This window comes from Bipolaris zeicola, assembly GCF_000523435.1.
Source record: "Bipolaris zeicola 26-R-13 unplaced genomic scaffold scaffold_40, whole genome shotgun sequence".
In the NCBI taxonomy this organism is placed as follows: Eukaryota; Fungi; Ascomycota; class Dothideomycetes; order Pleosporales; family Pleosporaceae; genus Bipolaris; species Bipolaris zeicola.
Window position 1 is genome coordinate 68,777 of NW_006912089.1, and position 13,913 is coordinate 82,689.

General features: G+C 50.7%; 5 protein-coding genes across 5 annotated transcripts; 2 read left to right on the forward strand and 3 right to left on the reverse strand.

Moving 5' to 3' along the window:
- Positions 1-612: 612 nt before the first annotated feature.
- Positions 613-2,579, reverse strand: COCCADRAFT_91226 (uncharacterized protein; the record flags this gene model as incomplete). Its single annotated transcript, XM_007712208.1, has 6 exons — positions 613-876; positions 926-1,029; positions 1,081-1,569; positions 1,627-2,409; positions 2,457-2,485; positions 2,539-2,579. 6 exons carry the CDS (start codon positions 2,577-2,579, stop codon positions 613-615), a joined length of 1,710 nt encoding a protein of 569 aa, XP_007710398.1.
- Positions 2,580-5,606: 3,027 nt separating this feature from the next.
- COCCADRAFT_3462 (uncharacterized protein) lies at positions 5,607-6,314 on the reverse strand (the record flags this gene model as incomplete). The annotated part of the gene is made up of 2 exons (XM_007712165.1): positions 5,607-6,148; positions 6,203-6,314. The coding sequence occupies 2 exons, from the start codon at positions 6,312-6,314 to the stop codon at positions 5,607-5,609; spliced, it is 654 nt and encodes a 217-aa protein (XP_007710355.1).
- Positions 6,315-6,596: 282 nt separating this feature from the next.
- On the forward strand, positions 6,597-8,027 carry COCCADRAFT_24723 (uncharacterized protein; the record flags this gene model as incomplete). Its single annotated transcript, XM_007712176.1, has 3 exons — positions 6,597-7,097; positions 7,160-7,755; positions 7,814-8,027. The coding sequence occupies 3 exons, from the start codon at positions 6,597-6,599 to the stop codon at positions 8,025-8,027; spliced, it is 1,311 nt and encodes a 436-aa protein (XP_007710366.1).
- Positions 8,028-8,728: 701 nt separating this feature from the next.
- Positions 8,729-12,177, reverse strand: COCCADRAFT_3464 (uncharacterized protein; the record flags this gene model as incomplete). The annotated part of the gene is made up of 12 exons (XM_007712166.1): positions 8,729-8,887; positions 8,955-10,771; positions 10,819-10,864; positions 10,912-10,996; positions 11,045-11,080; positions 11,160-11,286; positions 11,335-11,667; positions 11,715-11,811; positions 11,863-11,902; positions 11,961-11,991; positions 12,042-12,087; positions 12,142-12,177. 12 exons carry the CDS (start codon positions 12,175-12,177, stop codon positions 8,729-8,731), a joined length of 2,853 nt encoding a protein of 950 aa, XP_007710356.1.
- A 248-nt stretch (positions 12,178-12,425) lies between these two features.
- COCCADRAFT_24725 (uncharacterized protein) lies at positions 12,426-13,810 on the forward strand (the record flags this gene model as incomplete). Its single annotated transcript, XM_007712177.1, has 2 exons — positions 12,426-12,515; positions 12,569-13,810. 2 exons carry the CDS (start codon positions 12,426-12,428, stop codon positions 13,808-13,810), a joined length of 1,332 nt encoding a protein of 443 aa, XP_007710367.1.
- Positions 13,811-13,913: the final 103 nt, after the last annotated feature.

Genomic DNA, 13,913 nt, shown 5'->3' on the forward strand with positions numbered 1-13,913 from the left:
CATACCCAAGAGATCCCGCACGCCAAATAAGACCAGTAATCATACGATTCCAATGCTTTGGTAACGTCAAGACAGAGGGTCTGTGTGGGACCCGACAAGTGGCATACAAAAGAATACCTCACTACCCATAATATTTGCGCGTGATTCTTTCGTGTGAGACGGCCATCTGCAATCTGATTGGTGGGTGTTCGCCGGGACGAATACCCGGCGATACGTGGCGCATTGCGAGAGACTTTTGGGAAAAATGCTCATCGGATTACGGCCAATGACATCAGAGGTCAGCGGTGCTATGTTCTGCCTTGGGTGTAGCAAGGGTGAATGGGTGGTAGCGCTAGCCATGGGGATTGTTGAGGATAGGTATGGGATACTGGTCATATGGTGAGATAATGGACATCGGGTTCAGGGTACTGTACTGCGTCACCTGAGTATTTGCTTTTTCCATCGACGAGGGTCTGCGCTTGATGTGTCAGGTTCCTTTTCTCAAAGATTAGTAGGAGCGACCATTGTTTGATGGCTTATGGCAAGGCGTGAGTTAAGTGCGGTTACATCCATCACAGAAAACTGCCCAACACGTTTCGGGAACGATGGACTGGGGTGTTTGATAAAAAAATTCTATTGTTTCATTGGAGAACTGGCGGTTGAAGCACCAGACATGTCCCACTCGTTTCTGAGTGCATTGATCAGCCAGGCCGTTGGCCAGACGTGGTCTCTTTCAAAGTCGGCCAAGATCTCAATTATTTCTTTCCTCTGTTTCTCGCTTGATACAAGCGGGCCCCAGATAAAAACAGTGTGGCGGACTGTGATTGCTAGTGGTACTGCTTCTTTCGAGCTTTTGGCAGCTCCGCAAATGGCTTGTGCATGCGATAGGATTTGGTGCTATAGAAGTTAGCAATCAGTCTGGTACATGAAAGACGGAAAGATTTACATCTGTTTCAGATAGTCGATAGCCGTCATGAACTACCGAATCTGAGTGTGGCCTGAACCGGAGTAGCATGATGCAAGCAAAGTGGTAGTAACAGAATGAAACGGCTGATGAATTAGTATGCGCAGCGGTAAGAGAGGAGGCTTAAGTAATCTTACCATGCCAATCGGCTGTAAACCAGGTATTTGGAAACGAGCAGCTATCATCCACAGGACCTTGATAGATGGGATTGAAGCCGGCTGGCCTGTCCCGCATCCATGTGTGAACAAGCTCCCACAGCTCCTCCCACTGTTGCATCCTAGAAAGCATATCGCCGTATACCTCGTTCCCATCATAGCAGAAGTTGACGACGCGCGCAAGGTTCCATGCCATTTGGTTGGACCAAGCCGTTTCCAACCTTAGCCGTGCCAGTGGATGTGCATCTCGCATTGAGCTGGGTGTTGGATGCAGCTGTAATGAGAAATCGATGTCGAGCGGTTGTTGGTTTATAGTAGCTTTGTGTATGCACTGCCGTACGTATACCCAGAAGGCAGCTTCGCGCAGAGTGGGTGCTGAAGGGTCTACGAAATGATGTCCTTGTGAGGAGCGGATGATGGCCGAGCAACCTGCAAGATGTTGTTCGTCTTCTAAGCCTACACTTGAGGGAACTAGATGTAAGAGTTAGCAAAGAAACGGCATATATCGAAGGTGTCGGGTAAGCTTACCGCTGAGCTGCTCATAGAAGTGTAGTATGACGATGGCACATAGAAGGGTCTCATCATGACTTGCAGCCTCCTCGTTCAGCCGCAAGATCAGGAGCGAGATGCAGCGCTGATAGGCCGCGTCTGCAACAGAGTCGTTTCGAGAGTGACGAGCAGCGAGTGCAATGACGGCGTGACGAAGGACGGAACAAAGGGTGATTTTTTCGGGTACTCCAAGAGTGAATTGATCGGTTGCGTCTGTACAGTCAAGCCAGCGGCCAATGTGTTCGGTATAATGATGGACCAAGAGGGCTTCTTCATGGGTCAAAGGAATGGGTTCTGCTGCATGGCCTGCGGTGCCTAGGGGGTGTTGGTCCATCTGGCTCTCCTGCGCCAGGAAGGTCTCCATCGACACATGGCCCCTCGTATCCTCCACCTTGTTGACATAGTATGGCGGAGCCGAAAATCCTTGGGCCGATGCGGAAGGCGCGCTGGAGTATGGACTGTCTAGTACCCCATCGGTCTGACTGTTTTTCCGAATGTTTCTCTGTGAGATGGACTGGCTGCGACTTCTTTCACCAATACCGTCGGCACCATCCATCTCTTCATCTTCATCTTCTCCATTCTCGCCGTCCGCGCCGTCCAAATTGTCTCTGGCCTCATTTTCATCGTCCGTGCCGCCTGTAGCAAACTTGCTTGATGAAGCTCCACCAGGTCGATAGTCTTTGAACTTGGTGTGCGGTTCCTCCCACTGGCAGGGCCGGTTTTTCTTGCTACAGGCCTTACATGTTGGATGAGTTTCGTCGCCTGAGTTTCGTGTAAGCGCAGATGAACAATTTTTGTAGCGAACTTACACTTGACACGGCGTGCTCGACATGTAAGACTTTGTCCAGGTCAGCATTATTTTGTGACCACCAGATTGGGATCATTACTGACCAGCCACTCCTAGAACGGTATTTACTATACCAAGTCAGCATGCATCGAATATAAAGGCTCCAACAAGACTTTACCCCATACGTGGATACTGGAAGCTACTGATCGAATATTGGTGTACCTGTCGCAGTGTCAGCGGGGTCCATGGTGCCGCCCAAATCAAGTTGCAGTTCCAAAACAACAATCTTCTCAAGTCCAGATGGTGGCTGATTGCGGGGATCCGTACCGTGGTTGTGTAGTATGTGTGTATTGGGGTTGCCCATGCACTTCACCGACTTCGCTCGAAAGATCACCAAGTGACTGACATTGGAAGCCGCCTGGGGAGATTGGGAGCGACGAAAAAGGGCGCTTAGATGTGGCTTGTAAGTTCCAAAAAGGTATATCCTAGAGCCCAATAGTAGTATCGAGACGAGATCGTTACCTATCGAGTGTGGCTTCGATTATATTAGTCATTTGTCGAATAAGATTCCTTACCCACTGACGTGTTGCAAAGGAAGCCGCGGAGGCACTCGTTTGATACACGGCACATTAATTCTGCAGATCACGGTCAAGTCGCAACGTCCTTTATCTGCGTCGGGGTCTCGAGAGTGTGTAGTCATCGAGCCGCGCTCACGCAATGATTGTTTATAACTTCAGATTTACTGAAAGTTGCGGCACATCCGATATTCACGCGCTTGTGCTGTTAATCCTTGCTGGATAGAGCTTGCTACGGGCCAAATTCCCGAAGCCAGTCACAGCTGCCAGAGCTCTACAAGCTTAGCCGCCACTCACTCCTACAGCTAGCCTATATAACCCTGAAGGTTCATCATTACGTGTAGCAAGCCAACTCCGGACCTTTAAAGGAAGAGCCCGCACTCGAGGTTCCAGGGTTCCAGTGTTGGCACCCTGTGGGCCGAAATCGCTGACGTAGCCAGAATGCTCCTAGTCCCAATAGACTGATTCGTATCGAGAAATATTTTTTGTACAATTAGGACGCGCGGATGATCTGATCATACAAAGAGTCTTCAATATCGTTCGCTATGCTCTTTCAGCAGCTATACTGGGCAAATCGACAAGATATAGAGCATAATAGCATGTCTTTTGTGAGGGCGATATTGATCTCTTGTGTCTTTTTGGTTTCGCTAAACGTGGCTCAGATAGTGCCAAACTTCGTGACGAGTGCAGGAGCCAGTAACTCGGCGCCTTGGCCACCGAATTGCTGTTGTGTCACATCTTATACCTACTCACCAATTCACTGCGCTCATCCATGCAGTCATTCACGCCCTCTTACATTCGATTTTGTTTGAGCCTCTAAAATTTCAGTCTTTTTTGTATGAAATCGCCGAGAGCCGTAAACGCCACACCTCAACCTCACGAGATGCGAGACTGGCCAGAGACCGAGACGAAAGGGCCATGCTGCTGAGGCCAGAGAAGTTCGTTGGGCCATTATAAGAGCACCCATATTTCTTCTGCTACTGTCAGCCACGGCAAGCGCATTCAGAAGCAGCATTCTGTACGCAACGAGGACAAACCTATCGTGGAATTATTCTGGATGGTTGACCGTTCCAACTGACACATTCTGGTCCAGGTCGACAATCAGTGGCGTGCTAAATGACGGCAAGGCGTCCAAATCTAGCGAAGCACTTGTCGGAAAGATGAGTTCCTTCGATCCGGGAATATTTGTCTAAGAGAAAACCGCAATTTACGATATGGAACGTCAAAGGATATAAAGCTCCAGAGTATTTCCTTTGGGCGGTTTTGATTTTACTAGCGCCATATACGCACCTATCGGCACGCATACCGGTCTATTCTGAGTGGACGAGAGCTCTTTGATATCACGGTACTCGGCGTCGACTTGCATACTCTCAGTGCCTAGGGAATCCTCCCATCGCGTCCTCGTCTCGATCCGCCCCCATACGCGCTTCGCACCGAGCTCTCCTCAGCAGTACGTGTGCGACCTTGGCCAGGATGATATGAAGGTGGGGTGATGTTTGTCCTCACACGAAGATGCCTGGACGTCTTGAAGGTCTTGAAACTTTTGGTAGTCAAAAGTTTCAAGATCTCTCTGCCCTGTCGGAGCAAAACAGGCCATGTCCCCGAAGCCCCGTTGAGAAACAATAGCCGAGCAAGGACGCGTCCTCGATGTTGCTGCTATATATGGGTACATGTTGTCAAATATTGTCTACGCTGTCAACGTCCAAGGGTTGGCTCATTTTGACCCGCATAAGTCGGTGAATGAGCAGCACATTGTTGAAATCTGACAGCAACTGACGTCGAATGCACAAGGATTGTACCTGCAAGCACATCTTACCATATCCGGCATGGATACGAGCGCTATGCCCCAATGTCGCCAGGGCCTCGACGTACCAAGCTTGTCATCTCTGACGGTAAAGAAAGACCAATGCGGCATAATGGGGAGATATTCAAGGGCGACGATACAAGAGTGGGTGTCAGAGAATTTATTGCGCTACGTGTATCTTGGACGTGATAGGTCAATGACTCATGGTGCAAGAGTACATAAAGCGTGTATACAAGGTGCGAAGCGGATTGGATACAAACTGGCTCATGGGCGGGGATAGTAGCCACGCGTTTGCTACCAAGTCTGGTGGCTTGGGCATTGCTCCAATAGGCTTGAGCGATGGCAGATCGTAAATGTAGAGTTGGTATGCAAGCCAAACATAGGCCATCATGATGTAAGCATTGCTGTAGTAGTACTATACAAAGTTTGAATGCTTTTGGGGAAAGCGGAGTTGTACGTGCATGTGCTTAGTTTACCACATGAAGATGATCTGGGTGAATACCTTGTACACGTCTTAGCGCCCAAATCTCCATATCTCCGTGAAATTTGAAAAAAAAAGACATTTGTCAAATATGGTCAAGATGCTGACAAAACACATACTTCACCCCTCACGGCCAGCCAAATACATAGAACGCGTTGATGCCAGTTCCCGGCGATCGTAGTAATTTTATACACATGATACAACATAAATACACAAAAAAAGTCCAATATTCTTTCCTGTCCATTTTTTTTCCAGTCATCACTCTCGACGTCCAACACATCGGCCCTCTATAGCCTGGCTCAACCGTCCAGTCTAGAACCCCCTAGCTTTTAGGAACTCTGCAATCTCACTAGTATGATGACCCTTAACGATAACGTGGCTCGTCAGACTGTTAATCTTGACATCCTCGTTCTTCTTGTTGAGGAAGACCCTCAGTTCGTCTCTCAGGGCGGACAAATCGCCCGTGATCTTGCGTATAGTAGTCTGGTGCAGATTGCCGCCGCGCTTATAGTCGGTGTAGATGGGCAGGTTCTTGTTTATTGATCGAGAGACGTGGTATTTGGGGGGCGGCAGAGATATCTTTTGGGTAGGCGGTATCTTTTGTTTCTTGGGTGATTTGGACTTTTGTGATGAGGGCGCGGTGGTAGCGTCTTTTGGCTTGGTGTCGGTGCGGGGGTGCTTGGAGGGTAGGACAGGCTTGGGTTCTGGTGGTTGTGCACTGTCGCCTTCGGTGAGGGATTCTGCTGCTGCGAGGTCGGCGGCGCGCTGGGCTTGTTGGGGTGTTGATGGGTGTTGAGATGAGGCGTTTGGTGGGAGCGAGGGATTGGTTATGGGCTTAGGATTTGGCGGAGGCTCTGTTAATAGTAAGTGGATATGCGCATATTTTGGCATAGAGGTGAAGAACTAACGCTCAGCTTGCCATGTGCTTGCAGTGGAGAAGCGTAGGCATTGTCGGGAAGCGATTACTCGCGGAGCGGCCAATGGCCTCAGCAGAGGAACGAGATATTGTATACGAGGCATTGTAATATACCAGAATCGAACAATCGCCTGTCAGGAAAAGAATAGCCAGGCGTGGGGATATGTGGCGCGGAGAATGACGATGCGGGCTTGATGCGTGAATTGCGGCTCAACACCACAAGTTTAGCGTACAAGGGTCCTCGCTTGCGCACAGTCGTTTTTCATTATCCTAACCCCACCACCACCGCCGCCCGCCGACAAGACGAATTTCGCGTCCACCACCGCCCCTCCCACCACCCTCTCCCACTCCCCCGCCGCCGACCACAACGACGACAATCGCCCACCATGGCGGACTCAGCGGCAACTGGCGCTAGCATCGCCGAACAATACTCGCTCCTTCCCAAGCTTATGCCCAACCTCGACCGCCACCTCATCTACCCGCTCCTCAACTTCTCGAGCGATGAAGAGGCCGAACAGACAGTCGAGCAGAAGAAGCTGCTCCTCGAACTTCTCAAGCCCACAAACATGACCGATTTCGTCGGCCAACTGCACCAGGACGTCCACGGCCTCTCCGACATGTCTGACGAGTACAAGAAAAAGCGCGAGGAGGTCCTGCAGAAGCGCGACCAGCTCGAGGAGGCCACCAGCAAGATTAGCGGTCTTTTGGATGACGAGAACGTCGTTACCAACCTGAGGAGTGACAAGCAGCAGAACTTGGCCTACCTCAAGGAGAGCCACGGCGTCGACATGGAAATGGTCAACCAGCTGCTCGAGTTTGGTCAGTTCCAATACTCGTGCGGTGTCTACCCACATGCTGCAGAGCTGCTCTACCGATTCAGAGTTCTGGTATGTCTCTGCCTGCAAGCGCACTCGCTCTGTATCATGCCTCGCTAACACACCTTTTCCAGACCACCGATGGTGACAAGGAACGCGAAGCCACGTGGGGTAAGCTCGCCTGCGAGATTCTGTCCGTCAACTGGGACTCGGCCATGGAGGAGATCAACAAGCTCAAGGAGATTATCGACACGCGCCTCTTCAACAACCCTCTCGCACAACTGCAGCACCGCACCTGGCTGATCCACTGGTCGCTCTTCCCCCTCTTCAACCACGAAACCTCGCGCGAAACCCTCACCGACATGTTCTTCTCCCCCGCATACATCAACACCATCCAGACAAACTGCCCCTGGATCCTGCGCTACCTTGCTGCCGCCGTCATCACCGGCCGCAACCGCGGCAGGAACTCGAACCAGTACCAGAAGCAGCTCAAGGACCTGATCAGGATCGTACGTCAAGAAGGCTACGAATACAGCGACCCTGTCACCGACTTCATCAAGGCCTTGTACATTGACTTTGACTTTGAGGAGGCACAAAAGAAACTCAGCGAGACCGAGGAGATTCTCAAGAACGACTTCTTCCTGTTGGGCGCGGCAGACCAGTTTGTAGATGCGGCCAGGCATCTGATTTCTGAGAGCTACTGCAAGATTCACCAGAGAATTGATATCAAGTAAGTTTATGGAAGTTGTTTTCGACTTCAGAACATTTGCTAATAATTTTCTTCGCAGGGACCTCTCAACACGTCTCGGTCTCTCCCAGGATGAGGGTGAGAAGTGGATTGTCAACCTCATCCGCGACACGCGCGTAGACGCAAAGATTGACTACCAAGCCGGCACAGTCGTCATGAACCATCCCCCACAATCCGTCTACCAACAAGTCATTGAGCGAACGAAGGGCGGCTTCTTCAGGACCCAAGTTCTCAGCGCGGCCGTTGCCAAATGAGCCCTAGTTTTCCTTGCAAAGAAAAATCCTTGTTCATGGCAAATAAATGGGGATGATGTGTATATGAACAGCTTCTGGGGAGGCAGATGACATGGTGAGGTGGGGGCAGGAGATGATGATGAACAAGTATGAGGATGAATGCCATGATCTATGATTGTGTTTGGGGGAAAGGAAGGAAGGAAAGAAAAAAACAATCAATCATGGGATTCCGGTTATTTTAGGCTTTGCAAACGGGAGCATGTACTTGATTGGCATCAGGGAACTGGCGTCTTTATTTTTCCCTTTTTTCCCAAAAAAAAGAAGGGGAGGGGTTTCGATGGCTCCTCCCTCTTTTTTTCTACATATATCTTTCTTCTCTCTCTCTTTTTCTTGTGGCTTGTGGCTGTGTAGACACAATGGATGGATGGATGGGGTCATCAGAGCGCTGTATATTTACGAAATACAGACCGGCGAGTTAAAGTTCGATATAATCTTGGGAAAAAAAGAGCAAGATTGATAAAAGTGGATGATAGGTCGAAAATGCAGTGACTGATCTTTTTTCTTTGGTTCCGATTCCCTGTATAAAAGAAAACCTACTACTTATACACAAGCCTATATAGTCACCAGACTAGATTCCTCAAACAACCACCAGGTTTACTCTATCCTTAACCGATACGCTTTTCACTCCTTCCTTCTTCTTCCTTCAACTTAAGAGCCCAAGATCAAGCAAAGTACCTAGGCTCGTTAAAAACATGGTACCTATGCCCCCTGACACCCTCTCCCTTGAACAAATCCGGGAACCTCAATCCAGCGGGAACCTGCGATTCGTGGACGAGCTCGTTGCTGGGATTCTCAGGTTCGCCAACGACGAATTTGCCGACCTGTAACACACGTATATTAGCACTTTTCTCCCAAAAAGAAAAAAAGAAAGGAGGGGGAAAAACATACCTGCAACTCCGTATCCGTAATTGTATGTCTCGAGACACGGGCATATCCCGTCCTCTTGAGTCCCTTGTAGAGAATGTACTCGCACCAGCGATCCCAATCGCTCGGATCGATATCCTTCATTCCGCTCTTCTCACCAACATAGGTATTGTAATTGCCCTCTCCGGGCTTAATGACGAGGTAGGAAAGCAAGATAGCTGGGCGAGGCGTGGCCTTCATGCGCTCGGCCAGGTATTCAGATTGCAAGCGGCGGTCCTCTGGGTCTTCTTCCTGGCCGGAGTGGAAGACGAAAATGTCAACCATTTCGCCGTAGGCGTCGATTGTGGCTTCGATGGCGGGGGCGAGTTCGCCTACAGGGGAAGGGAGGAGATGGTGTGTGCTGTTTACAATGGGGAACTTGGAGAGGAGGGCTGAACCCCATGTGTGCTTGTTGGGGCCGGGGCCAAAGTCGACGTACATGCCTAGGTCCTCGGCGAGGAATTGGGTGGAGTCACGGTTGCCCATGATGATGCGCTGCAGGTCGCTCTCGAGGAGACCAATAACGTCGACCTCGAGCTCTTTGATGAGATCGCGCATGCGGTGCTCGGATGACCACATGTCGTTGTCTAGAGAGAAATGGATTGTCCAGATACCGGCTGTGATGGACTTGGTCTCCGGGTGGTACGGCTTGTAATCGTAAGATGGGAAACGTAGGTATGCAACAGCAACAGCAATAATCTCCAGAACGCCGAGGATGTACATGTAGTATGAGCGCTGTCGGCTAGCGGCTGCAGTGATGACAGCCTTGCCCTTGTAGCTCTTGAGCACTGGTGGCTGGGCCGAGACGCTGAAGACACCTGCACCAATCTGGAGCATCATGCATGTCATAACCCAGTCAGTGTGTTCACGGACAAGAGGTCCACCAGGAACAAAGGCATATGCTACGACCCAGACGTGGAAAAGTACCATGAAGTTGTATACCAAGAAGGCAAGGCCAAAGGTGCGACCTGGTGCGTGACGAGCTGCGTGTGAAATGAGGATGGGTGCTGCTGCCATTGTATAGGTAGCCAGGACAAGAGCACCATAGAATCCAGTCCAGTGGCTGGTGGTGGTCAAGAAGGCGGCACCAATCGAGCCGACACCATAAAAGGCCCATGATCGTGAAAGGTTTGGCGCAAACAATCCAATCATGAGTCCAACACCCATAGCAAAGAGGGTCAGCGTGCCGTGAGGGACGGCCAAGGGTCCGCGAACGGGGTATCCTTCCCATACCCAGGAGATCATGGTGCTGGAATCGGACAGTAAGGAATGCATGGAGAAGAGTACTCCAGCAAGACCGAAACTGGCAAAGACCGAAGATCCTTTGGTGGGACCCTGGGCCGGAATATCAGCACCAGCACTTGCGGTCGATCTTGTTGATATAAGAATGGAAATGAAAGCGACTACAAGACCAGTCTTGTTCCACCCTCCGTTTTCCTCGTGCATGATTGGCCAGATGGGGTTGTTTGTCCAGAAAGCAAACTTGGCAACGCTAGAGGCGATAAGGCCAATGGAGAAAGCAGTGATGCGTCCTTCGAGGCGGTGCGGCTGCGACCTTTCTGCAAAGAAGGTGGCCGACCATGCCAAGCATGACATGGACAGGCCAAAGCCAACAGCGAAAAGTCGGTTGACAGGCGATGTAGTAAGGAAGGCGAGAAGCCCGGAAAGCGAAAGCAAATGGAAGAACCACACATAACGCGTGACAAGGTAGCGGACAGGCTTGATGCCGAGGAAGAAGGGTGTAACAGTGCACATGACCAAGGCCTCATAGCCAGAAATACCCATGTGCCAGAGGGGGAAGTCTGTTCAAAATTAGCAAATTATCGCTATTGAAGGATGGGGAACATACACCAGACACACACGCCGAGTGAAGTCAACATGGACCAGAAAACAAACTAAACAATGGTCAGTCATGTATGCATCAACTTCCGATCCAACATACTCCATTGTAGACATCTGCAGCTGCGTAGATGAGTCCAGCCCAGGAGAAGGCGCCAGAGAACGTTGCGCCAAGCTCTTTGTTTTTCCTATCACAAGTCAGATAGGTCAACGGATTTCTTCCAGATAGAACTTACTCTTGAACAGCATCGGAGACGGACTTGGAGCCGGCACTACAAAAAGAGTGGATCAGAGAGTGGTCAAATAAAATAGATTTGCGAGTCTATCTATATCGGGAGACGTGGAACATACACGCGAGATAGACCTCGTACGTCTTTGATTACAATCTCAAAGTGCTGGAACTCAATCATTGTGACAGCATCAAATGCTACATCGAGCAAGACCAGGGACCATTCGAAGAAAGCATAGATGGTGTACGCTGTAAGTAGGTAAGTATAGGGTGTATGATATGGACGCCAATACATACCTCCAGCAACGCGGTGAACCTTGTGCTGGATGAAGAAGTAAATCAGCGGTACAAGTGTTGCGAAGAAACTTCCTGCAAAAATCTTTCTGTACTTGATGGCAGTGGCATTCTGGGGACTCAGGGAGAGACAACCGATGGTCCATGGCAGGGTTGCGACCAGATACGAGATCATGAAGATGTCGTGCCAGTCATGATCGTCGGTAGAGGTCACATATGTCCATCCTCCGCAGGTTAATGTTCGGAAGATGCCGACACCAGCAATGAACTTGGGCAGGGACGAGTTCGGACGACGAGTCAAGACGTACCAGAGGCCGACAAGTGCGAACCGAGGACCTATTTTGGTTAGCTTGACCCTGTAACAGCTATCCCAGGTCATGTACCAGATGTAAGAGCAATGAACAGCATGAAGACGGAGCGTTCTGGGTAGCGGTCGCCGATGGTCGCGGACACGGAGGGGAACCATTCATCTGGGTAGCCCTGGGAACATTGTCAACATTGGTCCTGAGACAGCATAGCACAATGACTGACGTAGAATTCATTCTGTACAATCTTGTGGTAGTGTAGCCCTCTATGATTGTTTAGCGTGATCGCGTGGGGTGTGAGTGGTGGTGGAGCAATTCGCGTACATTCCGACTACGAGGGCTCCGACAAAGGCGCCTAGATTTCATTTAAGCACGAGCGTATATGGAGAGATTGGGTCGACGAACTGTAGGCCATGGCGGTATGCGAATAGGAAATCCATTTTCCATTGAACTACATGGTATGAGCTGCGGAGGTCTCGGGAGTGCCAGATATGCCATTGCGTACCGTTGCGACGGTGTCGCCGTCCTTGTCCTTGACCATGATGCAGCAGTTGAATGGCCCTTCAATAACCCTCCAGCATTGAAAACAAGGAAAAGAAGCAAAAGAGCGTGGAGAATGGTGTGATGAATTGTCCAAGATGGCAGTCTCCTGAAGTTGGTACGTAAGGCCAGGGTCCGCGCTCCACAGGCCAAGGCGCTATATGCGGGAGCAACTCTAGCCTAGCAGTTTTCTGGCCCGGCCAACTTTTTTATACTCGACTTTTGCCAGCAACACCACGCGACGCAAACATGGCTGGCCCGAGTGACAAGGCGCGCTTCTACCTCGAGCAGTCGGCGACGGAGCTGAATGAGCTTGAGCGCAAAAAAATCTTCAGCAGGGTAAGCCAGGACAGACGCTCGCGCAATGGCAGTCTTGCTAATAGTGAGGATAGGAAGAAATCAGCTCTATAGCGAAGAAGCGCTCGGATTTCGAGCACATTATCAATGCCCGCGGCTCGCACCCAGAAGACTATATGCGCTATATTGAATTCGAAAAGAACGTCGACGCTCTCCGCCGCAAGCGAATAAAGCGACTAGGCGCCCGGTACAAAGGCTCTGGACAGCGAACAATCTACCTTCTCTACAACCGCGCGACAAGGAAATTTTCTGGTGACCTGGCGCTATGGATGCAGTATATCGACTTTGCGCGCAGGGACAAGGCATACAAGAGACTGAACGACATCTTCACCTCTGTCGCTCGGCTGCACCCTACCAAGCCAGATATATGGATTCTAGCAGCAAACTACTTCATGGACACCCAGGCCGACATTACCAATGCGCGAAGCTACATGCAGCGAGGGCTACGTTTTTGCAAGAAGTCCGAGGTCATGTGGCTCGAGTATGCCAAACTGGAGACCATCTATGTGGGCAAGATTGCGGGCAGAAGGAAGATTTTGGGGCTTGACGTTGATCGCACAAAGAAGGACGAGGACGGCGATGAGAATATGATTGCGCTTCCAGAGGTGACGGCTGAAGACGTGAATCCCAGCCTGAAGCAGGACGATGGTGTAGACGAGGTGGCTCTACAGAACCTTGCGGCAGCACCAGTACTTACTGGGGCTATTCCCTTGGCAATCTTTGACTCTGCTATGAAACAGTTCCAGGGTAGCCCCAGACTGGCCGAGAGATTTTTCGGCATGTTCGCCGAATTCGAACAGGTAGCGTGCATACCACGCCTGCTGCAGCATGTGCTCGGTTATCTGCAAGAGCAGTCACCACAGGCGGTTGAGACTGCCATGTGCAAGTTCCATATGCAGTTGTACGGAAGCGACCCCGCCGATCCCGAGACTGCGCTTAGGCTGAGCAAGGCATTGGACGTGATAAGCTCTACCGTTCAGCAACACCCTAGAGAAAGTAGCAGGGTTGCCGAAGTCGTCGTTCGGCGGCTCTTATCTTTGGACCGGTTACTTGCGGGTGTGGATTCATCGCTGCAGAAGGCATCGCGTGCTGCGCTGCGCAAATATGTTCGCGCAATGGAAGAAGGACAAGATAGGGGGGATAGGGTGGTTGGCTTGGCCCGATTGCTGCAGCAGGAGGGGAAGAAAGATGATGCCGATCTATTGATGCAGATGGGCGTCAAGTACTGGGGTGAGAACGGTGAGGTGCAAAAGTATATTTCAGCAATGGAAGGGTAAAAGGAGAGGGTGTGAGTGGGCATAAAGTCAGCGGATGAGTTGTAACCAGCATAGCCTGCATTCACGTCGTGTAGTCTTGTCAAGGCGCCGAGGGGAGCGGACG